The sequence below is a fragment of the Antennarius striatus genome, chromosome 4 (genome assembly GCF_040054535.1).
Source record: "Antennarius striatus isolate MH-2024 chromosome 4, ASM4005453v1, whole genome shotgun sequence".
Taxonomy (NCBI): Eukaryota; Metazoa; Chordata; class Actinopteri; order Lophiiformes; family Antennariidae; genus Antennarius; species Antennarius striatus.
In genome coordinates this window covers 24777501-24803957 of record NC_090779.1, presented here as the reverse complement: position 1 = coordinate 24803957, position 26457 = coordinate 24777501, and the positions used below count along the sequence as shown (strand labels likewise).

General features: G+C 44.6%; 3 protein-coding genes and 1 non-coding gene across 4 annotated transcripts; 1 reads left to right on the top strand and 3 right to left on the bottom strand.

Annotated features, from left to right (window-relative positions):
* Window positions 1-9937: 9937 nt before the first annotated feature.
* On the bottom strand, window positions 9938-10009 carry trnae-cuc (transfer RNA glutamic acid (anticodon CUC)). Its single transcript has one exon. It is a non-coding gene; the product is annotated as a tRNA-Glu (tRNA).
* Window positions 10010-11943: 1934 nt separating this feature from the next.
* scamp2 (secretory carrier membrane protein 2) lies at window positions 11944-19321 on the bottom strand. The gene is made up of 9 exons (XM_068313919.1): window positions 19167-19321; window positions 16738-16815; window positions 16461-16547; window positions 16147-16258; window positions 15242-15370; window positions 14987-15146; window positions 14811-14912; window positions 13554-13668; window positions 11944-13464 (listed from the first exon to the last, which is right to left on the bottom strand). Exons 1-9 carry the CDS (start codon window positions 19221-19223, stop codon window positions 13315-13317), a joined length of 990 nt encoding a protein of 329 aa, XP_068170020.1. The 5' UTR covers window positions 19224-19321; the 3' UTR covers window positions 11944-13314.
* Window positions 19322-20043: 722 nt separating this feature from the next.
* On the top strand, window positions 20044-24698 carry mpi (mannose phosphate isomerase). The gene is made up of 9 exons (XM_068312623.1): window positions 20044-20086; window positions 20238-20316; window positions 20951-21078; window positions 21705-21905; window positions 21986-22127; window positions 22211-22390; window positions 22657-22830; window positions 22923-23131; window positions 23227-24698. Exons 2-9 carry the CDS (start codon window positions 20301-20303, stop codon window positions 23443-23445), a joined length of 1269 nt encoding a protein of 422 aa, XP_068168724.1. The 5' UTR covers window positions 20044-20086; window positions 20238-20300; the 3' UTR covers window positions 23446-24698.
* Window positions 24699-24801: 103 nt separating this feature from the next.
* Window positions 24802-26443, bottom strand: LOC137594544 (protein PML-like). The gene is made up of 2 exons (XM_068314100.1): window positions 26356-26443; window positions 24802-25721 (listed from the first exon to the last, which is right to left on the bottom strand). The coding sequence occupies exons 1-2, from the start codon at window positions 26432-26434 to the stop codon at window positions 25117-25119; spliced, it is 684 nt and encodes a 227-aa protein (XP_068170201.1). The 5' UTR covers window positions 26435-26443; the 3' UTR covers window positions 24802-25116.
* Between the last annotated feature and the right edge of the window lie 14 nt (window positions 26444-26457).

Below are 26457 nucleotides of genomic sequence, written 5' to 3'. Positions count from 1 at the left end.
AACGCGCGTCAGTGGAGGGGTTGTTGAGTTTACGTACCGTTAATGCGGGAGGAGACACTTCAGCGGAGAGTTGTGAGACTAGAGCCGGAGAGGAGGTGCGTCAGGCGGAGACCGGAGGAGGAGGAGGAGGAGGAGATTTGGCTCAGGCGGAGCGGAGCGCAGCGCGCAGGGATGCGGCAACATCCGTCTGTGGAGCGCCGGGAAGCGGCGTGCGGTCCAACCAGGGAGGGGCGCACCCGGCTCTCACACACACACACACACACACACACACACACACACACTGCACCAGCAGTAACTCATTCACTGCCGGGGCGGTGCGGGTGGGTGTGGGTGGGAGTGTGGGTGCAGCAAGGAGAGAGAGACAGAGAGAGGTTGGGGGGGGGGGGGCGTTCGGTTCTGTTTACGCGCGTCTGGATGCGCGTGGATCTATGCGCCACAACTCACAGTGTGTGTGTGTGTGTGTGTGTGTGTGTGTGTGTGTGTGTGTGTGTGTGTGTGTGTGTGTTTTAGAGAGAGAGAGAGAATGACTCAGACCACCGGGAGGTCAAACAACTTTGACCTCATGGTGGCGCTGTAATAAAGACCTGAGATTAATTATGGAGCAGAGGAGCCCCAAAACTATTTGTTTTCTAATTAACGCTATAAAATAAAGTTAGAGTCTAGATTTTATTCCATAAATGGGAACATTTTTTGAAAGTAATGAACCGTGTTTCCTCCTTTTTAGAGGAAACACCGCTAGGAGGCGCTAGAGAGCGCATCAGCGCGCATGATGTTAGAATCATTGTTATGTCAGCACTGACTGACACACACTGTGTGTGTAGAATCCACGCACCACACAGACATGTTCTTTACGGTGTGTGATAACGGCGATCCTTCCTCACTCACACTCTTCCTCTAATCTTTTATTCCTCTTTATAATCCTGTTTAAAGTATGGATTATAGTTAATCCTGAAGCATGAGGGAGGTGTTTGTGTGTGATCATGCTCACACATTCGATTGTATGTGTGTGTGTGTGTGTGTGTCTGTGTGTGTGTGTGTGTGTGTGTGTGTGTGTGTGTGTGTGAGACAGAGCATCTCTGCTGAGTAACACAACTGCATTGCACCAACACTCGTCCCGTCTCACACTCCTCGTCTGTCTCCATCCAAATGAAACCCATCAGCTGATCAGATCACCACAGTCCATTCACTAGAATGTCAGACCACACCCCCTCCCCCCCTCACTGCGCCCCGCCCCCTCCTCTAAACAACCAATCACAGGAGCTGAGAGACGCTGGTGACCAGACGTTCTGTCAGGTTGTGGTTTCCTTCGATAGAATGAATCTCTCTGCCCCTCTGAGGTCATTTCTTTATTAGATGTGATGAAATAAAACCCCATTTTACACAAAAATGTAAAAAAAAAGAAAGAAATCCTGAACAAAACATCAGCATTTCAGCATGTCTTCATTACTCTTTCCTTCTTTCTTTCCCGTGTCTCTCATAAATTTCCTTCCCAGTATATAAATCTTCATCTTCTCTAGGGATGAATGATATAATTATCCTCACCCGATATAATAGTTTATTCCTTCCTTTCCTTGGTCTAAAATAAGTTTATAATCTCTACTTTAAGCACAGCAGAAGTTCAGAAAGACAGATGTATTGAGCAAACATCACAGATCTAATATTCCACGGCTCTAATTCGGTTTTTGTGTTAAACTTAGATTTTTCCTTCCTCTCAGAGACATGTACCGAATTTTATAATCCTGTTATCATCCACTAAAAATGTAAATATAAAATCTTCCACGCTGGGGACAATATGTCCACTTCTCTACTCCAGGTTTCACCAAAGTTTTTTCACTCACAATAAACTTGCAGAGCAGGGAGACGCTGAAGAGAGATGGTTCATCAGGAAGAGGAAGGAAAGCAGCCGCTGAAGAAGAAAATTAAAAGTTAAATAGCTCAAGAAGAAGCTACAGGTTTTTGTGACAACATCAGATGTCGTCTGAAAGAGTTTGGTTTTTATCAAATAACTAAAGATCCAGACAGTTTTAAAAACATCTTCTCTGCACTTTAGTGGAAGCTCAACTTATTTTGGAAATCTTATGATGGTATAATGCACTGATGTATCTTTTTAAATTGTATTTACGTATTTTTATTTATGATTTTTGTACTTGAAGCACTTTTCTGGTATGTAAAATTGTAAACTTATTGAATATGATTAAAGGGTTTTTGTAAAATTCTTCCTTCTCTTCTTCTTCCTCTTCTTCCTCTTTCTTTTCCTTTTCCTTTTCCTCTTCTTCTTCATTCCCAGACTGTGAAATCAATGAACTCCATTTCTCCTCCTATCTTCTCTTCCTGGTAGAAACAGGACTGTAAATGGTCACTCTGATAAATTCTCTGTTGTTTTGTTCTTCTCTATCTGATTCACTTATTCTCTTCTTCTCCTTGTTTCCCCTCTCCGACTGCAGTCTGGGATCAATATCCAGTCTTTGCATAATTCAACAGCTGCTTCAATAATGCAAAATCCAACGAGGCGCTTCGGACGAGCTCCTCCCCTTTGCTGCTCCCGCGCTACGCTGGCTGGAGCTAACCTGTGTCTCTATTTGCATTATTAAAAACTGTGACAGTAAAATAAGATAAGATATACTTTATTGATCCAAACAGTTACAGTTACATTTTACAAATTTAAAATGCTTTTTTCTTTGTGAAACCTTTGTTGTTTCTTGTAAAACCATAGCGCTAACCTGGGCTAGTCCTCTGGACTGGTTTAGACTATTTAAGATGCAACATAAATTAATTTCTTTTATATAAATTAGATACATGCATATGCTGTGCTTGTCATCAATGATTTCCTATTGGATTATCTGTAATCTACCAGACGTTAAACTTTTTTTCTTACAGAGCAAATAATTTGTTCCGAGCCAAACCAAATCTTAGTTTTGTCTTAGTCTTAGTCTTGAGTTTTATAGCGATCGCTTCTTTATTTAGTAAATTTCTCTAACAAAACGGTGATGTGAAATTAGTCTACAGATGCTGGATACCTTCATATCTGACGTCTAATTTCTATTTTCCGGTGTAAAAACACTTTTATGACACTTTTAGGTGTTTTACCTGAACACACGTTCTTCCAGATGTCGTCTCTCTCCCTCGAGATTATCAGTGACGAACTTCTGTTTTTTCCTCACTGCAGATTAAATTAAATCTGGAGCTACCAGTGAAATATTCCAGCAATCCAAAAGGTCGTCTCTGTAAAACATGTGTGTGAACCTCCCAGAAGAGATTACAGGAGAGAAGATGACGCTGCACGTTAAGCATGTTGGATTAGCATTAGCGTACACACAGTAGTAGATGGGCCCCATTCCATTCAGCTTCTCTCCAAAGGTCTCATCAAGTAGCATTTAAACCTTTAAAAAATTGCATTTTGTCATCTCATCTCCTTGGATTTGCGTATGATTATCCATCGAGGCTAATAACGTGTAGCTTCTCGTTTTTCTGCCTGGGGAGGATTTATTATTTGCTGAAATTTCAAACTATTAGCTGCAAAACTGTAAATTCTCATTTTAAAAAAATCCATCATGTTCAAGTAAACATTTTGTTTTGTGAAACTAAACTTATTTTCTAACGTATTTTCGCTCTTATTGGTTTGGTACGGCTGGTGGATTGAAATACTACAATACCCATGAGCCTCAGCGGCATGGCTTAATGACAGGACTGAATTCCTGTGATGTGGGTGTGAACACTACAGCAGAGGCATGTGTGTGTGTGTGTGTGTGTGTGTGTGTGTGTGTGTGTGTGTGTGTGTGTGTACGTGTGCGTGTGTTCAAAGGTGAAAGTGACACAGAATGAGTTTGTATGACCTTGTCTTCAATGAACACATCATCAAATCCCAAGAGAAGGACAACCCCCCCATCCTGCTCTTTCCAATAACAAAGGAGGTAGCATACACAAACACACACACACACACACACACACACACACACACACACACACACACACACACACACACACACACACACACACACACATTGTGACAAGGGGAGAGAACAGCTGTGTTGTGGGTCAAGATAATTTTACACAGAAAATTGGATTATAATAGTGTGTTCCTCCATGACAGGTAATATGTATTACCATAGTAGATGTCAGGTGCTGTTATAGTGTATGCATTACCATAGTAGACTGCAAGTAGTGTTATATCTATCAATCTATCAATCAATCAATCAATCAATTAACCTGTATTTGTCTGTGACAGAACGACCATCGTGTCATAAGTTTATAGTGTACATATTACCAAAGTATTCTAGAGGTAGTGTTATAGTGTACATATTACAGTACCATAGTAGATGACTTGTGGTGTCATTGTGTAAATATTACCATAGTAGATGTCATGTAATGTCATAGTGTGTATATTACCATAGTAGACTACAGGTAGTGTTGTAGTGTACATATTGCCATAGTAGATGACAGGTAGTGTTGTAGTGTATATATTACCATAGTAGAGGTCATTTAGTGTGATAGTGTGCATATTACCATAGTAGACATGTACTTATTACTACAGTAGACTACAGATCTCTTGTACGTATTACCATAGTAGACATGGTACGTATTACCATAGTAGACTACAGGTCGTGGTCTCATGTATGTATTACCATAGTAGACATGTACGTATTACCATAGTAGACTACAGGTAGTGGAACAATGCATGCATTACCATAGTAGATGACTTGTGGCGCCCTGGTGTGCGTATTACCATAGTAGACTACAGGTATAGTGTACGTGTTACCATAGTAGGTTACAAGTAGTGGTACAGTGTACATATTACCATAGTAGACGACATGTAGTGTTATCATGTATGTCATATGTATGTCACATATGTCAAAGTCAAGGCCCGCGGGACAGATCTGGCCCGTGATAAATTATTTATGGCCCGCGGGATGATTTTTAATTACTATTAGAACGCATCCGCCCGTTGCACTCACCAACACTACATTCCCCACAATGCAACGGTACCGGAAGTAACTGCAGCACAGCAAGAGGGCTTTGGTTTCCTTGTTTGTGTCTATGTTTAGCCGCACAGACGTGTGTGAAGAGTGTTTGTCTCTGATGGAGCTGAACTAAACACACAGGAGCGTCCGACTGATGAACACTTCCCTCCATCCTGAGGGTCTCTGACCCCCAACCAGTGGGCGTCACCCAGCAGGAGCGTACCTTCTGTTTGAAGTCCAGTTAAATTTTTACATTTGTTTCTACAAGACGTGACGTCTCCCTGAAGGAAGTATCGTTTTGTCTGTGTGCCATAGATTTGTGCATTTAATTCTATTTATATTTATTTCAGTTGAATGGACTCAGGGGAAATTTGGGATAAGAGCCACGAGAAAGAATACAACTGATTTGACTTGGATGTATTGAATTTTTTTATTTTGCTATTTCAAAGCAGTGATTGGTAGGATCGTAGAGCAGCATATTAATGCATTTTCAGTTTATTTCGCATGTAATTTAATTTATGCATTTATCTTTCTTTATGTTTCCTCTTGAAGTTACTGACAGAGCCGTAACAAAATATTGTTTTAATCATTTAATCGTTAAATAATATACACTGTGTTCATTCCAGTATGTTTTAATAAACGTTGAACCAGTCCGGCCCTCGATTTGTAGCAAATTTCTTTTTTGCCCCTCCGTGTATTTGACACCCCCGCCTTAGGGTCATTTAAATGTGACATGGGGGGGGTTTGGTTCCCTCCTCTCAAGGCTTCACCACCCTTCAGTCCTGGCTCCGCCCACTCCACCTGTTCCATCCCCGGCTCCTGATTGGTGCAGCGTGTTGTCCAATCCCAGATCCTCAATCAGAGCCGGAGCCCTCAAATCGTCTTCAGCTGTTCAGAGGGGGGGGGTCTGCCTCATTTGCTCCTGGAGATGTTTGAACCAAACTTGTGAGCACATTGTGAAGAGTGGGCCAAGTTAGTCACTGGATTGTGTTAGCATTAGCATGGGGGGGGGGGGGCACCACTGTTTTAGTCCAACTGTAATCAGATTACTTTGTAGGTTTTGTTTTCACCTGTAATTTACAGACGAATCCAGCGGTCCTCTTTTGGTTCTACTCCTTTGTTTGAGCAGCGTCCTTTGGCCCTTCAGTTAATTTTGTAAAAATTTTTACCCTGTTGAGGGATTAAGATAATCTCTGGTTTATTAAACATGTTTACGTTAACCCTTTAAATCGGTTTCTTCTTGTTACAACTCTTTCTAACTAGCGGGGTCGTAACAGCGATCCATCCTGGAACTGGTGGATCATGTAGAGCAGTGGTCAAACTGATGCCCGGGGGCCGGATGTGGCCCTCCTCTACATTTGGCACGGCCCCCTGAGCAGTACCAGAACCCCCTCCCCCCCATATCACTGAGTTGGGTTTCTTAACTAGTTTCTTTGTGGTTTTCAGGGAATTTGATGAGAGAGAGCTGCAGACAGAGTCTACGAGCCTCCTGGACCCGACAGGGGGGTCGGTCAGTCCAACAGGAAGTTCACGTCCAACAGGAAGTTCACGTCCAACAGGAAGTTCACGTCCAACAGGAAGTTCACGTCCAACAGGAAGTTCACGTCCAACAGGAAGTTCACGTCCAACAGGAAGTTCACGTCCAACAGGAAGTTCACGTCCAACAGGAGGTTCACGTCCAACAGGAAGTTCACGTCCAACAGGAAGTTCACGTCCAACAGGAAGTTCACGTCCAACAGGAAGTTCACGTCCAACAGGAAGTTCACGTCCAACAGGAGGTTCACGTCCAACAGGAGGTTCACGTCCAACAGGAAGTTCACGTCCAACAGGAAGTTCACGTCCGACAGGAAGTTCACGTCCGAGGCCTTTTTCTCGGTGAAGATCCCAGAGAAGTTCTTCGGTTCTCATTTATTTCATAAATAGTGTCTGAATCCTGTTCGTTCAGTCTGCTAGGAGACGTTACGTCACGTTCATGATAGAAAAAATACTGCTGATATTTTACTGTTTATCACATTACAGGTTCTTCTTCACAAAAACTTGATCCCACCTTTTTTTGCTGTTATTTCCTACAAACCTGACCTCATCGAAACGTTCTTCGCCTGGCGGCAGCAACACATTCACTCCCCCTACAAAATATTTCTTGTTCATGAAAGCAGTAAAAGGTCAGCCGGTTCTGGCTCAGGTCTCCATAACCCCCTCTTTCTAGACTCCAGACAACGCGGAGGGGACACGGCCCCCCCCGGGCCTCGTTACTGCGAGACACAGTTTCGATCCAGAACCTGCAGCGCTGGGTCGGGACATGAATGTGACACCGGGGGCTCTTGGTTACGGGCTAACCCACCACGCTACCGATTCCTTCACGCTCACACCTTTTCTCCAGGCGTATTTGTCTTCGTCGTTCAGGAAACGGCCTGAAAAATGAAGGGAGGGGTGGGATTTGAACCCGTAACCTCTGATCTGAGCTCCTCCTGTCGTCTCTCTGAGCTAAACCTTCAGCTGCTGGATCTGGTTTGGAACTTGTATTTATGGGGTTCACAGGTGGAGGAAACGACCAAAATGTTTCTGTAACCTGGTTTAGAACCCATTCCCACTACGATGACCCCCCCTGGGTGTGTCTAATCACACCTATGATTTAACTCTAACTTCTATGCGCATGTTTTTGGAGCCACCAGACACGTGGAGAACATGCAAACTCCTCACAGTGAGGCCCTCAGTGGGGTTTGAACCCCTGACCTCCTGGCTGTGAGGCGACAGCGTTACCGCTGCGCCGCCGTGCTGCTCTGGTGAGACGACGACGACGACCTCAAGAACAATTCACGCTTCACGCAAACCCTCCTTTTTACTGCCTGAACTATTTAACTGGACCAACTTCTGCTTTAAATGTTTGAACCTCCTTCTTGGTTCTGACCAGAAGATTTAACCCACGACTGTCTGGAACACAATAAATGTTCACATTTAGGCACCCCTGCGGTTTCTGTTCCAAATTGACCATCGGAGAAAGGAACCAGCCGTGGATAAACTCTAATAAAGGTCTAATGATGACACAAACAGGGAATGGGAGGACGAAACCCGTTATCAGTTCATACAAATTGTACGTATTGAAGTACTTTTCTTTGTGATTCTACCGACAGAGAAATAGAACATGAAAAACCTCCTTGATGGAATAAATATAAATAATGACAGATAAATAACATAAGCGGTCGTCCCCACATCAGAGACATGAGGAGGTTCCAAAAGTTTCATCTTCTGACCTCCTGACCTCACGTCTGACTTCAGCTGAGAGGAGGAACAAAGGATTTGAATAACGAGGACCTTTTGTTGACGCGAAACCCGATTTTCTACTTTATATCAATTAAATAAAAAATAATAAAAATGCAAAAACTAACTGCACTGCAGCAGAAAACGAGACTAGAAAGCCGAGGTGCTGAATTCCTGCAAGGACCGTCAAAGTCCGTGCAAAGTCGTCTGACTTCTACCAGCGCAGGTTGGTTTGTTTTGGGTTTTTTAGTTTGTTTCGAAGAAGAATGATTTGTAAATTTATATCAGGATGACGTCCTCAACGCTCGGGCGAACCTGGTGCGATGACGTCATCGTGAGATCTAGAACCCATCAGTAACTATAAAAACACTTCTCTTCTTCCTCTTGAACTAAACGGCTTGAGTCAAAGCACAATGATGACGTCACTCCGGGAACTGCTGGTCGTTCTAAAACCTCCACGTGGTGCTAAAACGGATTTTTTTTTTAAATTATAGAGCGATAAATGTAATAAATAGACAGTGAACACCTAAACAGAAAGATGCAGATTTCCTGGAGGTGGGGGGACGGGGGGGTGGGGATGAGGAACCAGCCATGAGAACTCTTGAGGTTCGGCATTCACACAAACCTCATACACCTTTGTCAATTCAGCGTGGGAGGGGTTAATCACTGTGGGAACCCGTGGGCTGCCTCATCCGGGCCGGATCTGCGTGTGTGAGGCGGCGGTAGTGTACAGTCTGTCCGCTGGGGGGCGCCGCCTGACATAAACCATAATATCTTACCTTCAATAACGATTTAAACCAGTTATTGATTTGCAGCTGTGGGTGCATTTTCATAAAAGAACGTTTGAAAGGCAATTAAGATTCCAAGTTTGAAAATAATAAATAAATGCCCAGTAAATCAATTAAATTTGTCAATTGTTTAATTGCTCATTTGTAATGTACTGTACATAGTACAGCTTCTCTACTTCCTTAATATTAATCTTCTGTGTGGAGTGTTTATTCTACTCTATCTCTGGCACTTATCCCATAATGCTTATGCTGTTAAAGTAACGAAAATTTACCCAATATGGGACTTATAAAGGAATATTTTATCTGATCACTCAATGACACAAATTATACCCAAACAGCAGCTACGATGACATAAAAAAACATCTGACGACAAAACAAACTCATTGTAATTATTATTATCAGTCTTCCGATCATTGATTCGCTAGCGGCTCCGGGTCAGAGACGCTGGTTCTAACATGAAGTTGATTTATTCGATGTTTTTACTGCTTTTAATCAATGAATCTGTTTTACAACCAAAGAACAAGAGACACAAAGCAGGATTTAGGAAAATACGTGCCGATCCAGGACCTCCGAAGACAGATGACTAGAAATAGAATCAGAAACATGGAGGACCCGGAAATGAACCGATCAGTTAGCGACTAGCCGTGATGCTAACATACCATTACCATAGTAGACTACCGGTGGTGTTACAGTGTGTTACCATAGTAGACTATAAATTGTAGTGTACTGTGGGTATTACCATAGTAGACGACAGGTAGCGTTATAGTATACAGTTTACTATGGTAGATAACGTAGTGTTATAGTGTGCGCATTACCATAGTAGACTAAAGGTAGTGGCATAGCGTAGGTTTTATACCATAGTAGGCTACAGGTAGTGGTATATAGTCCAGCATTTCAGTCACGAGGTTTGAGCTGCTGCCGACCAAAAACATGTTCCCTGACCGGGAATCGAACCCGGGCCGCGGCGGTGAGAGCGCCGAATCCTAACCACTAGACCACCAGGGAGTGGTGACACCGGTCCACGTGACGAATAATTTCTCTTACAATATTTCAATCATCCTGAAGACGAACCTGTTAAATTTCATCCAAACCTGTTCCAAAAACGAGACCCAAACTGAGCAGAGATGACGTCACACTGACCTCTGACTTCAGAAGAGAAGTGGGCGGAGTGACGCGTTATAAACAGCTGCAGCTTCTGGTCGAGGTCGCAGGACTTGAGGTCGATGTCCCAGGATCGAATCCCTGCAGGATCAAAGGGTTTCAGGTTTGTATTGATTTTAAATCTTTACATTTTGGAGTGTTGTTAAAAAAAAAAGACAAGTTTGAAGATGGAATTTTATTTTTCTTCATTGAAGACACTAATAATCAGTTTATCGTCACGTGAATCAACAGAAAGTCACGTGTGAAATCAAATTAAATTTAATTCCAATCTTTCAGGAATCTCGGGAAGTTTAAGAAATTTAAATAGATAAATCCAAGTTGCATCAGAATCAAATCAGGAGCTCACAGGATCCGGACCTTCTGACACTTGAGACTGGAGCCAAACTGAGGCTTGGGGAGTCGGATGCGGTTGCCATGGCACCCTCTAAAAGAGCGGGTGCTCATCGGTGATGACGCAACAGGGAGTTTGTTACGTCATATTCTCAAAGTTCGATCAGAGTGGAGCCCGAGTGGGACATAATGCGGATCCAGAGGGTTGTTTACGTCTGTCACGTTGTTGTTGTTGTTGTTTGTGTTTATGAATTTTTTTGTCGCATAAAAGTTCAAATATTTATAAAGAACCGTGAATAAAATTAACCTTTTTTATTTTGGACACAAAAAAATCGAGTCAAAAAGTTGCGCGTTTTAAAATCCCTTGCGGGACTTTAACCCGCAGCTTTAGTGAAACTGCGTCTCGTCCTGCGGCGCGATGCTGCAGCGGCCGCCGGTGTCCCGACGCGAACATCGGTCGGTGCGTCAAATCCTCCCCCTCCAGGTGACTTCCCCAAGTGTTTGTGATGACTTTGCATCTGAGAGCTGCTGAGTCACGGCTGCCGGTCGGACGGGACGCACCGGGCCCGGTCCCGCATCACTCACCCCGCTCTATCTGCGCCTTTGCGGCCTCCAGCTGCTGCTCAGTCCCGATCTCCCCGATCACCACCAGCAGGTAGCAGCCGCCCCGGTTCGGCGGGACCGCGCGCCGCCGCGTCCCCGCTCCGCCCCTCCGCCGGTGGTGTAGAGGGTCCTCGGACCCCCGCGGCGCCGCGCTGCATCCCTCGTCTTCCTCCACCACCGGCAGCGCCCCTCGCACCGGGATCTCCATGGCAACAGGCCCCGGAGCCGACGCCGGCGCTGACTCCATCGCTATGACGACTACCGGTGCGGGCGAGGAGAGGGGGACTGGAGGGTGAGGAGGATGCTGGGAGGTGAGGGAGAGGACGGGGTTGACGGGGGTAGCCAGGATATTTAAACACGACCCATTTCCGGTTTACGTCGTTTTCGGAATAAAAGCATTTCAGTCAATATGATTCAAACTTTGCTTCCAAACTAAAATTACATATTCACAACATTATTATTGGATTAGTGTTTATTATTTATCAGCTGTATAGTTGCATAGACTGTGTCGGAACATGAGAATAAACAGTCTTGTTGACTTTGTTAATCTTCTTGATTTTATATATGATTTTTCTCATTTTAATTATATTATTTCCATTTTTAACTTACTTGTTGGATTTTTATTTGATATTTTATTTTGTATTTTATCAAATCCGGAAACCTCGTGTTTGTTTAAATCGTGGTAAGGAAATAAAGTAGATTGGATTCTTCGGTTCTATACGATCCAACAGTGCCCCCCAGTGGACACCCTTCATATTCCTATTAACATTATTATTAAATATCTTTATCTTTGCAATCTGATCACATTGAACTTATTGATAAATAAAATTCAGACACTGAGATCACTCTTTTAACTCTTCACTTTATTTTTAGAAGAAAAACTGAGGTTTATATGTAAGCAAAGCTTTTTATTAGGTGCAATGTTCATTATTGAAATACAAAAGGCACCGAGTTCTGCTCTCCCAAAAGGATGCATAGAAATGTGTGACTGAATACAGTATTACTTATTTTACATTTATGACAGATTTAAGATCAAACCTCTAATTACAACGACACCTGTTGACAGAACATCACGCAAAATATCTTACAGCGGTTTTAAAAATATCAAACAAACATGCATTTTTCTATCGGGAGAAATCACATTGAAAATATACATCAGGCTGAAATCACTGAGAAACAATGGCAGTCTGAGATGTGCAAAGAGAGCGCCAAACCACCTGGGAGGGGGGGGGGTCAAACTGATGTTGGCATGGTGACAGTCTTCGAAGGAAAACCAAATGCAGTAATTTTACAATAATGAGGAAAAGTGAAAGCTACTGTCATTACTGTGTCGTTTTCAGATGATTCCTGGATATTTAAAAGAAGAAGAAAATCCACAATTTAAACCTGATGGCAGGATTTGATTAGAATCCAAAAATAAGATTTAGTATTTGCATTAAATAAGTGACTGCAGATATATTAAAACCCAAAAGTCAGAGGTCAGACAGAGTTTAATCGACTACATCATCCATGCGTTACTTTTCTGCTTTAAGAAGAAACGGTTTTACAAAAATACATTCAATAAGAATCATCCAGGATTCCCCAAAAAAGTACTGATGCTGCGTGAAACGGTGCAAAGATCCTATTGGACGATATATTAGAAGTTTAACCTCCTCAGTTTCACTGATTTTGGTAAATCGATGCTTAGTCTGCACTTCATGCCAGCGAAACATTTGGGAGAGGATCAGAAATCTGGATTATTCTGCAGGGAAACAGGATCCGGTAATGGCAGAGAATGAGGACAAACAGGATTAGATGAAGAAATTACAACATGGAATATCTCACAAACTGCTTACAAATGATTGAGTTCTGTTTTATTCCCATTTGAAATCCCACTGAAATTTTATTTAGGGTCACAGAGAGAAACAACCGCGAGTCCTTCATTACTTTTACATTACCGGACCGGGACCGCCGTCAGCATGAGGAAAAGTGATCGGCGTGCGAAGCGTCGCACCTCCAATCAAAAAGCATCGACAGACACATGAAACACACAAAGTGGGGACACATGGACGACGACGGTCGACTTCATTCACGCTTTCCACCCCTGGAGGGGTGTGTCTACATCCTGACGGCAGACCCGCAGGAGGCGCGACGGGGTGGACGTCTGATGGTCTAATAATCCCCGACGTCACGCAGACATCGACCCGTCAGCCGGGACCAGCTGAGCTCAGTCCACGCTAGTTGTTCTGCTGGAAGGCTCCCTGGGAAGCGGACGCCGCCGCGCTGGTCGCCGCCGCCTGGAAGGTTTTGCTGGTGAAGACGCCGGTTGAGAGTTCCTGCTGGGCCTTCTGGAAGCTGGCTCCGGTGCGGCGGTACATGCTGTGGACCTGGAGGGGGAGACAAAGGAGATGGGGGGGGTCACGTCGGTGAGGAACCCTCCCTGGTCCAAATTCTAGAATGGTGAAGGAGAACCAACCATCTTCAGCAGGACGACGGACAGCACGGCGCAGATGGTGAACAGGATGGCCACCGTGATCATGATGGCGAGCACCGCCTTGTTGCTCGTGTCGCTGACGGCGGTGATCCAACCGCTGGGGGCCACAAACACAACGTTTAAGCACCACGGGTGAAACGGCAAGGAGACATTTCACACGCAGTTAAAACAGAGGAGAGTCGGGATTATGTTCAGGAAGAAGGGTGAAATGAGAAGACGCACGTAGACCTGATTCGTCACTCAGGTCTGAGCAGGAGAAAAAAAACACAAGGCATGCTGGGAAAATTGGAAAAAATATAAATATGGTGTAAGAATGCTTTCTGTGAAGGAAGCGTCAGTTCGGACGTCAGCAGCTTCATTACGAAACTCAAAAGGGGAAATGAAGCGTTGTCCTTCCTGGAAAAGGCAGTTTTCTAAATTTATAATAATGAATTAATAATAATATAATAAAAACAATTTTCATAATTTTAAAAAAAAATTTATTTGAAATCAAACCGAAACTTTATTTAAAACACTGCAGAATCTTTTCCCACATGACGGTTAAAACAGGACCTCAGGCGAACAAACAGACGGACGAAGAGTCCCAGACAGACTAATAATTGAACCGGAGCTGGTAAAAAAACATAAAACAAAATAATAACAGGATTTGATGTAAGAAATTATGGAAAAAATAAAAAGATTCACATCTGGATGAGAGGAAACGATACACATGTTCTCCCTCTGGAATCTGCAAAAGCAGATTCTTCCTACAAATAATAAAAAACAACACGAACACGTTTCCTTTCCTGCACGAATGAACCGGTTCTGAAACCGGTTTGGCCCGTTTCATTTCTTAGATAAATATTCTGAGTCATTGAGTTTGTGGGACTAATAAATTCATAGCAAAGGAGAGTTAATGAGCAGCGAGATGCGAGGAGGGAGTTCAGTTAAGACGAAGTTCTGGCGACGATCTCACAGCACGAATTCTCATCAGCTGATTCTGTCGCTGTGATTTACAGTAAAGCAGCAGAAATCCGTCGACATGACGACAAGAAGAAGAAGCAGGAAGCAGCAGAAACTTACAGAATTATCAGCAGACAGAGAGGTGGCGAGATGACAGGTCTCTGGCGGAATGAACACAAGCAGAAGATAGAAAGAGAGAGGAAGAGCAGCTTGTAGGTCATCATCAGTGAGAAGATGCACCGGTGTATTTACTGAGTGGGACCTGTGGTCATCGTCTGTCCGTTCTGTGACGCTCACCTGTTCCCCCAGCTGGGGATGCCCACCGCCTGGATGATGAAAATCACCACTTGGCAGAAGAAGACGAAGAAGAAGAAGAAGAAGCTGAAGGAGCTGTCGGTCCTGAGGAGGAGAGGGAGAACAGTCAGGAAGGTTCCAGAAGGCTCGTCTGGAACCATCAGGTAAACGCTGCCCACCTGAAGGCCTTGTAGACGGGCCGGTACCAGCAGAGGAAGGAGCAGGGCGTGAAGAGGACGAACCACAGGATGGCGAGGCCCAGGTCAATGCCGCGTTTTGTGTCCACAAAGAAGTGGGCGGCGCACGACAGGAGGTTGAGGAACAGCGTGAGGGTGCTGACTGCAGGAAGACATTGAACATAAAAACACACACAACTCGATCGCGGTGAGGACACTTTAAACGGCGTCTCGTCGCTATGGTGTCGGCGTACTCACACATCCACAGGTAGTACATCATCTTGCAGACTCGCTGGTACTGCGGAGGGATTTCCTCGGAGAAGTCCTGGTAGAAACACGGCTTGATGGGGAAGCTCTTGGGAAGCGGAGGCCAGTTGTTCTGTTTACCTGTTGGGACGAGCGAGAGCATCGTTTCCTGGTGACAAGTCCATCGCTATGACAACCGTTTGTTAATTGTGCTCCGTCGTCCCTCGCTATCACGTAACCTTTCACGGCCTCGCAGTTTTTTTTTTTGGATCAATTTTGCGTGCTTCTTTTTTTTTTTTACAGCGCATTGTGTTCTGCAACCTGATTGGCTGCAGATCATTGTCAATCAATCTCAAGACCACCATAAGGATGGATCTGCTTCTGCTTTAGCTTTATGGATCAGGGACGGTATTATACATAGATAATGCTGGGTACTAACATTATACACGCATAATGATAATAACAATAATAATAATAATAATAATAATAATAATAATAATAATAATAATAATAATACTGGACTGATTTCACTGTGAAGGTTTAAACAAGAGAGAAAAGTGTGAAAATATTGATGTCTGTCTGAGAAAAGTGTATAAAGTATAAAGTGAGGGGTCTGACAGCCTTAAAACCCCTCAAACATCAAGAATTGTAAAAATTTAAGATGACTCCTTTCCAGATTTCACCCATTGTAAGTTATTTTTAGGACGTAACTCCCTCAGTAAACGAGGGACAACTGTAAATGGAACGTCAGGAAGGTGTGAAATATGTGGAACGTGGTTAGCATCTGACGGTTTCACAGTATGTTGTGTTCAGATTGGGGTTTTTTTTAACATCCTGGATGCTAACATCCTCTCTGGTGCACGATGCACACGTCTAGCATCGTCTTCCTGTCTGAACAGGTTTGCTCTTTTAATCACCTGTCGGGCTTCTGCCCTGCAGCTCTTGCTCTCGGCGGTCCAGCTCGGCAGCCTTCCTCTCCAGCTCCTCCTGCTGCCGCAGCAGGTTGGCCTGAGCGGCTGCAGCGGTCGCCTGGAGGAAGAGGAGGAGGAGGAGAAACAAACATGTTACTCCTAAAACACGGTCGACGAGGATCGGTCTTTCATCACATCCGCATGCAATGAAAAAAAAACAAACCAGGATGTAGTTTGTCCTCAGGCTCTCTAGAGGTTAACCTTTGACCTCAGACTGGTCTGTTATTACTGGATGGCGACGGGTGGAGGATCTGGCTCACCTGAGGACTGGGCTCAGTCGACGGCTGCAGCACGGCGGGCTGGTAGGGGGCGGCGGAGGACGGAGCGGCGCGAGGCGTTGGGACATGCTGGAAAGTTGAAGTGAGAAACATTTGCATGATTGTTTGGAAAAGATCAATAATGTGGAGAAAAACATAAAAAAAGACTACAACAAGGAGAGCCTGGCCTTCAATGGAAGGAAGGAGGGACAGGAAGTAAAGGACAAAAGCAAAAGAAAATGGACAAAAGCAGCGGATAATGAGGCGGAGGGGTTCTCACTGTGGCCGGGGGCGGGAACGGGTTGTACTGGTCGACTCCCTCCATGCTGGAGTTGGTGACTTGTGTGACCGAAGGGTCCTGGAAGGAAAAAACACACACATCACTCAGCGAATCACAACACTCAAGAGCTTTTTTCACATCAACACGGAATCCATTTGTAACTGCATGACTTCCACCGAATGTGATATCTCTTTTTTGAAGCATTTAAATAAAAAGTGGAGCAGTTGGTCTGAGGTGCAGGCATCCTTCATCCATCCTCATCTGGAATTGTGTCACTTTGGGACTGAAGCTGCTTCTTCTAACTGTACGTAACGTCCGTCAAACATCTCCTGTTCTACCCGATCGGATCGCTCCTTTAATACCGCCACTGACAATTCCTGCTTATCTTTTGTTCCCTACATGAAGTCAGATCACACTGTGATAGCTTAGAAGCATCATAAAACAAAATGCAACAACATTCAGCCGTTGTTGCACCAGCCTCTAGATGTCCTGATGAATCATTAGCTGGGAACTCATTACTTTACAACAGGTACGAATCACAGGTAAACATTAATCTGTGTCATTCAAGTCTTGAGAGTCAGATTCCAGAGGCTCATCAGTGAGACTAACGGGTCCTGAACAACTATATTTTAGCAGGGGCTCAGTGAAACTGAGAAGAAAATAACAGATTGTTCAAAACCTGTGGAATCAATGAGCTTGTGCGGATTTCCAGCCTTGCTAGAATATATTTGTTCTTTTATTAAGTGGGAGTTATCAAATCAGGGAGTATCAGGGAGCGCAAGCTACAAATACCCAGATAATCACAGAACAAAGGTCAAAAAAATAACAAAAAACTCTTACCCTTGTCCTGATAACAGAATTTCTATCACATGTTCAGTGATTTTTAGAAGAGACGAAACAAAATAAATGGAAGTGTAAGTTTCTCAAGTCAGATCGTAACATTGGTCAGAACTCTCATCATGTTTATATCCAAGTCTACTTCTCATTTAATGATAAGGGATAACACCACACATCGCTTTGTGGGATTAAGATTTCAGCCTTCGTCATCATTGCTTATCTGCACGTGACACACCTGTGACCATTCCCAACAGGAAACAGAGGGATGTCCACACAGTTTCACTCCTGAAGGCTTTTATTTAAAGCATCTAAACAATGGTTTCACCATTCTCAAAAATATCAGGCCAAAATGAGGATAAGGACTATTAAAAGAGGAAAAACCCCATGGAGACATTCAAAAAATGTGCCTACCTTGAACTATTGTCACACCATGACAAACATCCTCCGAATCAGGATGTGTTTGTTGTGTTGTTGTTTTTTTGATGACAGACAACAATGAGTAAAAGCCTATAAACTAAACCAGATTTAATGACAAAAAAACTAAACCAGCAGGAAAAGGAAGACAAGGAAGACAAGACGACACACAGAAGTGTGGAGACCAGTACAAACACACACAGTCTGGCAATTTAACAAATTCTACTCATGAGAGTGTCAAAATAGAAACTGGAATATAATGGCCTTGAGGCCTTCATAGCAGGTAACAACAACAGCTGCTGCCGAGGTGTGTCTGTGACACACATTTCAGAACCACAGCTGGATGTTGCTACTAAAACAGACGAAAGTCACACTTCACAAAATATATAGAACTAAAGGTGATATAGATCAGTTAATCTATAGCAGGGATTATGTAATCCGTCTGCTGCTGGAATTTTATTCAAGACTTCCCCACCCAACAAATAAATGACGTCACAGCCACTGCACACCTGTTGACAGCGTGACTCTGTTAGGAAATGTACCCTGACCCTGTGGTGTGTTTCCTATCATGTGAACTGTGTCTCAGCAACACACTGCAATCACTTCTGTTCTGTAGTATACTAACAAATTTATTTTTTATTATATTAAATTAAATTAACAGACAGCAGTAACTGCGTTCATAGCAGAAAACAAACAACTTCTTGAACAAACCTCCAGGCTTCAACCTGCAGCTCAAAGTCTTCCAAACACAAGCTAGCAGCATCGGTAGCGGTGAGGAAAAAGTTATCTTTTCTGGTAAAGTAGGTGACAGAACAGGACTTAAATTACACCCAAATCCAATTCTACATATAAAAAACAAACAAACTACGGTATAAAATAATTTTATACCGACTGGTAAAAAGTAATATCGCTTAAAAAACCGTTTCGTACACATTCCTGTTTAACTTCCTGGAACTCGTCTCGCAGGACCCTCCGCCCATTTTTTCATGTAAAGTCTCCTGATTGGTTGAACATTTGTCAATCACAATCATTGCAACCAATGGCCTTGGGAGAACAAGAATAGATCCCGCCCTCTCATACACCCAACAAGTTTCCTGAGGTTTTTACAAGTGATATGTCAGAACCAGGCTCGACTGTTCCAACTACTGATTAAACTAAATGAACGAACACACACTTACATCGAATGGGTTTTCTCCCGCGGGCTCCGCGAACGGGTTGTTATCATATCCCGACATTTTTTTCAGGACTGCGAACTCTTTCGTCCCCCAAGAACAACAAACTCTTCGCTGTCGTTCGTTTGAGTCGTCTCTGCTACCACTTCCTCGAATGAAGTTTAAAGCGCATGCGCACTGAGACAGCTGTAAAATGACGTGCGTGTCAGTTGGAACACGGACACGGAAAGCCAGCAGCGCCACCTGTCGATTTCAGTCAAACAGTGCAACGTAAATCGTTCAGTCGATAAAAAAAATTTTTTTTTTACATTTATTGTTTGGGGTGTGGAAAACATAATAAGTAAGGCTTTTTCAAAATAAGTTATGTAACAGATGAAATTTAATTTATATTTTATAATAATAAGATTTGATAAAAGAAAAGGAAAGACAAGCGACCTTAGAGGGGAGTCACCGGCCAATCACATTCCAGCTTGGGCCAATGCCCTTCTGGCTCCACCCCCTAGATCCGCCCACAGCCCCTATATTGAGTTAGACAACCTTTAGGAAGTGACCTGGGTGCAAAGTTTGAGAGACCACGAAAGATAAAATTTGACAGGTGGGGAATCTAATGAATGTGTTGTTGAGATGATTGTGTAAATTGTAGGTTACTTAGTTTTTTTTAATAAACTCTTAATTATCTCCTCATCCTCTGCATCAAGTATTTTAAAATCTGCATCTGTCTTTCAGCCTTACGTAAGTGAAAATACCTTTACATTAGGACACGTTACTATGGACGGATAGTTTATTTGCAGTTATGAGAGCTTATGAATGTGCAATATATTGTAGATCATATTATGATATTGACATATGGTTTGTTTGTTTTCTTGTCTGCTTGTGAACATAGGATCAACTCAGGCAGCAGACCGTCAGAAATATTCATCAAGGAGGTAATAATGTAATATAAGTAAAACAAATATAGAAAAAGTTGAATAGAATAAACGCCAAATTAAAAAAACAACAACCAGATCATTAAATGAAATCCATGTCGAATTTAAATTATTTTTTACGGTTGATTTTTATTTATTTATTTATTCTAAGCGTCAGTGAAGCTGTTCGTCGTTTCGTGACGTCACCCGCAGTCTGACAGCCGACGTCGCCAACATGGAGGAAGTGAGAGGTGAGTGAGACCGTCTCCGTCGTTACCCTCCAAACCTCCCGGTCCGCCGTCAAACCCGCCGCCAGCTCAAACTGCGGGGATTAATTTATAATCCGTGATCCCTGATGACGTCATAGACACGGATTAACCGGACATTCACGGTCGCACGGTCGCTTCTTCCGTCTCTTTATGTCATCCGGCGTTTTGTTGGATCAATGGAAACGGATTCGGAAGCACGACCGTGAAATGACGGCTTTTGACCGCGTCGGCCTCCATGTTCGATCCCCCGGTCCGCCCGTCACGAACCGGCCCCCGGTACCGGATACCGGTGGAGCTGCGATCCCGGTTTAACCGATTCAGACGTGACGAGACGTTCCGAACAGGCTGATCGATTAGTTCTAGCATCTGAAATAGGATTTATTGATCGTAAAAAGTTGATTATAATAAAAAATATTTCATATAACTACAAATATTTTCTATAACTATCACGTTTCCGGTGTAATGAATGAATGAATAGATTTAACATAATGAACATAGAGACATACCCCGGATACTGATTCTAATGAGCCTGCTGTTATAAAGTTCATATAAAGCTCTAAAACACTACTACTACTACTACTAATAATAATAATACTAACATAACCCCCCCCCCCAGTGTTCCCCCTCAGCTGTGCTGTGCAGAACTACGCCTGGGGTAAATTCGGCGTGGACAGCGAGGTGGCCCAACTGGTGCTCGGTGGAGACCCACTGGCTGAGATCGACGATGGCAAGCCTTATGCTGAGGTAATCTCATTATTGGTGTGGGGGGGTACTGGTCCTGGGGAGTGTCAGCCTGTATTTGTGGTTATTTTATCATTCTGCCACCGTACACTGAACCAGAACCCTTGAGCTGTTGGCCGAGCGCCTCGTTCTGTCCACGTCTCCTAATTTAGCTACAGCAGCGATGCCGGCTTTGTCATCAAGGTCACCGGTTCAGGCAGCGGCGATATTTCCCAGCACCGCGACACACTTGAATGTCATGTGTCAGGTGTGGTCATGGCAGCGCGGGGCGGCGTTGATGTTTGCTGTTATATCAGAGAACCAGGCGTCTTGTGTAAGACGTGGAGCAAACGTTGTGTTACCCTGATCTTTGTACTTTGTCCGGTGATTGATTGGATCCCAGAGGGGACAGACTCTTGTCTGTGTACTCAGACTGTTTGAAAACCAGTCCTGAACCAGTTTGGAAAGAGGTTCCAGTTCGGTTAGGGGGACGGATTTCCAAGAGTCTTTATGGGGGAGTTGGTTCGGATGGATCCGGATTGCGAGGGAATATCTCCGTCTTTAGTCTTTACCCTGTCTGCGGGAGGTAGGCTAAAGACGGAGATAATCTTATCAGATGGAGTTGAACTAGCCTCTGATGCCTCTTCCAGCTGTGGATGGGGACTCACCCAAAAGGGGACGCCCAGATAAAAGACAACCGGATCGCCCAGACCACGTTGGGCCAATGGATCGCCCACTTCCCCGCCTGCCTGGGCTCCAAGGTCAAAGACACCTTCCTGGGACAGCTGCCCTTCCTGTTCAAAGTCCTGTCCGTCAACACGGCTCTGTCCATTCAGGCGCACCCCAACAGGGTGAGGCCACCGACACGCCCAGAACACGTTTTGTATCGAGTTTTAAACGTTAGTAACCCCATCGTTACCCCTTTGCTCAGGAGTTAGCCGTCCGTCTCCACGCTCAGTTTCCTGAACACTATCCGGACAGCAACCACAAGCCGGAGATGGCCATCGCCCTGACGCGCTTCCAGGGTCTGTGCGGCTTCAGACCAGTGGATGAAATCCTGGGATTCCTTAAAGGTGAGTCCTGAAACGCCCTGTGGTCGTTCGGTTTTCCTGTCAAATGTGTGATACTCAAGACTGCTCGTGCTTCGCCCAATCAGCTGTCCCGGAGTTCCGCGCTCTGGTTGGGAACGAGGCGGTGGAGGAGCTGCAGAGCAGCCTGGGAGACGCAGTTCAGACCAGCCAGGTGCTGAAGAGGTGCTTCACTAGGATGATGAACTGCGAGAAGAAGGTGTTCGTGGATCAGCTCAACCTGCTGGTCAAGAGGGTCACCGAAGAGGGTGAGGAGGCCGAGGGAGTTCTGACCGCGTTTGCATCTCTGTTTGCATCTCTGTTTGCACGTTAGAAGCACCGTAATTTCCGGCCTATTAGGCGCACCTGAATATAGGCCGCAGGTGCCAAGGTGTTTACGCCTCCTGCTAGAGCGCCCCCTTGGGGTTGTTAGCCCCAAAAAATCTATGGATTAGCCAGTAGTCCTGAATTTACTCCAGATAGATGGTCAGGACTAAAAACGGGGATTGACGCGTGACCTTTGTGACCCTTGCAGGTGCAGCAGGTAAGGACACGTCCAATAGCAACGGGGAGCTGCTGCTCCGCCTCCACTCGCAGTACCCCGGAGACATCGGCTGCTTCTCCATCTACTTCCTCAACCACATGGTCCTGGAGCCGGGCCAGGCCATGTTCCTGGGAGCCAACGAGCCTCACGCGTATCTCTACGGAGGTCAGTCCATGCTGCGTTCGTGAGGTCACTGCGGTTTCAATGCCCCGCCCCCGCCCAGTTAAAGCCTGCTTTCTGTTTGTCCGCCCGTCTAGACTGCGTGGAGTGTATGGCGTGTTCGGACAACACGGTGAGGGCGGGGCTGACGCCCAAGTACATCGACGTGAACACGCTGTGTGAGATGCTGAACTACAGCCCCGCCCCCGCCAGCTCCAAGATCTTCCCGTGCGTCCAGGACACGTCGGATCCCTGCGTGACCCTGTATGACCCCCCGATACCGGACTTCACCGTCATCAGGATACAGGTGGGAAACTTCAGTCTCCACCCTCTTGATCAATATCAAACAAAATTATTGATTATTGATCTATAGAAACGGGTTCTCCTCGTTCCTTCCTGCAGATCCCCGCCGCCATCAAGCAGTACACCATCGCCCCACTGGACAGCGCCAGCATCCTCCTGGTTATCGAAGGCAGCGCCACGGCAACCTCGGCCGCCGCCCCCTCTGACATCACGCTGAGGCGGGGCATCGTGCTCTTCCTGTCGGCCAATGAGAGCGTCTCCCTGCACATCACCTCCCAGATGGGGATGACCATGTTCCGCGCCTGCTGCCTGCTGTAGCCGCCACCCCCTCATCCATCCCTTCCTATCTGATGAGGTCAAATGTCGAAACCGAAATACATGACAAAAAAAAAAATCCTTTATTTCAATCGGGTTAAAAACATTCCCCAAACCAGGGTCACAAAAATCTGTTTTTTTTTGTGGAAAGATATGAAACGTAACCCCGACCCCGCCTTCATGTGACCACAGCACCACCCGGTGGAGGTCGGTGCATGTCCCCTATGAGTCAGCAGTTTTATTACCCCCCCAATCTCTGGTGCAACCGCCTGTTTTATCATCTTAGATTAGCTTGAGCGAGTAAATATCTTCTGAAAATAAAAGCATTGTTAGCCTATCAGCTGAGACCGTGGCGTAAGACTGGGTGCATGTGGGGTTCGCGAGATGGGACGCGACCCCGTTACTGGTTGTTAGCGGCGCATGTTTGCCGTCTGGGTTTCGTAAGTATGGACGAGTTATCACAAAAAAGCAAAACAAAACTGGATCGATTCAGGTTTGATTCGGGTTGAATATTCTGTGTCCAGACCCACAACAAAAGGCTGTGTTCCGTTTTATTACGTAGAAATAATCCTGTTTGTGTTCCAGAGACAAATCAGCGTTGAGACATATTCCGTAATTTCAGCGTAATATTGAGACTAGATTATTTCAGCGTGGTGTAAACGTGTCGTTAGATTCCAGCTCATTCTGTCGCAACAGGTTTTTTTTTTTTTTTTCATGTAATCTTATAATAAATGTGAACGTCTATCGGCCGCCAGAGGAAACATTTCTGAGTTTTTTGACCTGTAAGAAGGATAGAAGTGAATTTAATGATCCCTAAAAAGACGTAATGAAGCTTTAGTTCTGTGTTGTTTGCGAAATCCAAAAATTAGGCGGGCGTTAAAAGTTAAAAATCACTGTGAGGGTTTGATGATGAATCCTCATTCATCCTGCTGTAGTTCTCTAATTTTTTTTTTGTTTGTCTTCATAATCGGCGTCTTTCTGAATGTTTTACTTTATTAATCTTGAGTTTCAAACTTTACTTTTGTCATTTAACCAGAACTTTTCCGTTACTGATCATCTTTAAAAACACTTTTTAGTTTGAGAACTGAACCACGATTTTGCACAGATTTCTTCACCCTGATTGTTTCATTGTCTCGTGAACCTTTCTGGGAACATTTCTCCATTAAAAGCATTTGTGATGATGGTCATACTGTATCCTTGGACTGCTGAGAACGTGTAGAGAACCTGCTTTAATAAAGCCTTGTTGTGTTACCACACCTCGTCAACTCCTTCCTGTTGCATCGATGAAATAATGTTTTCACGTTTTATCTAAAGCGTGACTGCAATCCATTTATTTACCTCCATTACAATTTGTCTTTCCTCAAACACTTAAACTGAGTTAACAGTTGAAAATAAAAACGTTTTTATTAGCAGCAAAACTACCACAAAAGAAATTTTTAGTAATTGGATGAAGCAAACATGAGTTATAGTTTAAGATGTTGGTTTTTGGAGCGATAAAGAAGATTTATTATTTATTAATGCTTCCCTCACCTTTTAAAAGCTGGACTCATCCATTATCCTTTAAATGTTTTCCTCTGCTCAGTTTTTCTTTTGTTCCATCATCTTTCGCTGGAGAAAACGGACTTCTGATTCATTTAAAATCTTGAATTCTGTTCTTTCTCTCCTGAACCTCCACTACCTGTCTGACAGGGGGCGCTGTGGCGCTGCCCTGCAGGACTCTTGGGGTGGATCATCCAGGTGGGTGTTGATGGAGTCCAGGGAGAACCTGTGCTTCAGGATCAACTCAGGTGTGGGCTGAAGAACACTGAATAGTGTCTGTAACGCCCGCACATCCTCCAAAGCATCATGGGCTTTGTAGTCCACACCCAGCAGCTCCCTGACGAGGTTCACCTGACGTAAACTCGGGGGGCGGCGGTCCTTGAGCATCTCGCCGGCCAGCGGTAGAGTGTCAACACAGCCAGAAACGGACGAGTCAAAGTCGGCCCTGAGGCCCAGTCGATCCAGATCTCGAGCCAGAAGCCGACAGTCGAAGCGTCGGATGTTGTGGCCGACGACGAGGGGGCGTCCGAGCATTCGGAGGAACGCGATGAAGGAGACCAGGACCTCCCGAAGCGAGTTGGTCCGGACCGGCTGCCGGTGGAGGTACAGTCGACGCTTGAAGACGCTGAAGCCGGTCACTTTGGACGCCCCTCGCTGCACCTGAGACTGAGGGACGACGTAGAGGTTGAGCGAATGTCCGCCGCTCACCGCCGCCAGCTGGACGATCTCACAGCAACGACCTGCAAACACAGAACGTAGACCCGAGGTATCGCTTCACGTTTCTCAGGGTTTCTACTAGACAATGATGGGGAAAAGTAAAAATTCAGCTTCTCCACATCAGGATCACCAAACCAACAAACATATTTTCCAACCTTGTCCCATTTCATACAGATTTTTGTTCAAGGTGTTGGATTCAGTGAGACCGGATCTCGTTCTTTACCGCTGTTGGTGGAAGGATACAACATCAATGATGCCGGATCTCGTTCTTTACCACGAATTGGCCGATGGATACATCAGCTGAGACCGGATCTCGTTCTTTGCCAAGTGTTGGTGGAAGGATACAACATCAGCTGATCAGATGCTCTGACTTTTGCGTTTCTTTTCATTCTATATCATAATTTACGTAACTTATATATAATTATTAATACACGAGTAAAGTCAGTATGTCTGTTTCCTGATAAAATTGTTGTTGTTTTTTCATAATTTACATGTTTTGGGTCTTTCTATTTTATTTTATTTTTACAAAACCGGAACGGATTAAAATGATTTTAATTATTTTAAATGGGGAAACATTTTTTTAGGAGCTCTACTGTATTCCATTCATATAAAGTTTAATCCATGAGACAAACTAGAACATCGTAGAACGGATCTTACCGAGTCCGGTTGTCTCCAGGTCAAAGAACACCAGCGGCTCCTGAGACGATTCACTCCGGTCCGGTTCGGATTTCTGCATCCCGACACGGACGGAGCGTCAAC

What these genes read in the sequence shown, in the direction of transcription:
- mpi (XM_068312623.1), top strand. An exon ending in AATCCTGGGATTCCTTAAAG is followed by an intron (nt 22,128 to 22,210) that starts GTGAGTCCTGAA and finishes TCGCCCAATCAG; the next exon opens with CTGTCCCGGAGTTCCGCGCT. An exon ending in TCACGCGTATCTCTACGGAG is followed by an intron (nt 22,831 to 22,922) that starts GTCAGTCCATGC and finishes CCGCCCGTCTAG; the next exon opens with ACTGCGTGGAGTGTATGGCG.
- LOC137594544 (XM_068314100.1), bottom strand. Translation starts at nt 26,434, where the DNA reads ATGCAGAAATCCGAACCGGACCGGAGTGAATCGTCTCAGGAGCCGCTG. An exon ending in CCTGGAGACAACCGGACTCG is followed by an intron (nt 25,722 to 26,355) that starts GTAAGATCCGTT and finishes CTGTGTTTGCAG; the next exon opens with GTCGTTGCTGTGAGATCGTC.
- scamp2 (XM_068313919.1), bottom strand. Translation starts at nt 19,223, where the DNA reads ATGTCGGGATATGATAACAACCCGTTCGCGGAGCCCGCGGGAGAAAAC. An exon ending in GATGTACTACCTGTGGATGT is followed by an intron (nt 15,147 to 15,241) that starts GTGAGTACGCCG and finishes GTCTTCCTGCAG; the next exon opens with TCAGCACCCTCACGCTGTTC. An exon ending in ATCCCCAGCTGGGGGAACAG is followed by an intron (nt 13,669 to 14,810) that starts GTGAGCGTCACA and finishes TGTGGCCCCCAG; the next exon opens with CGGTTGGATCACCGCCGTCA.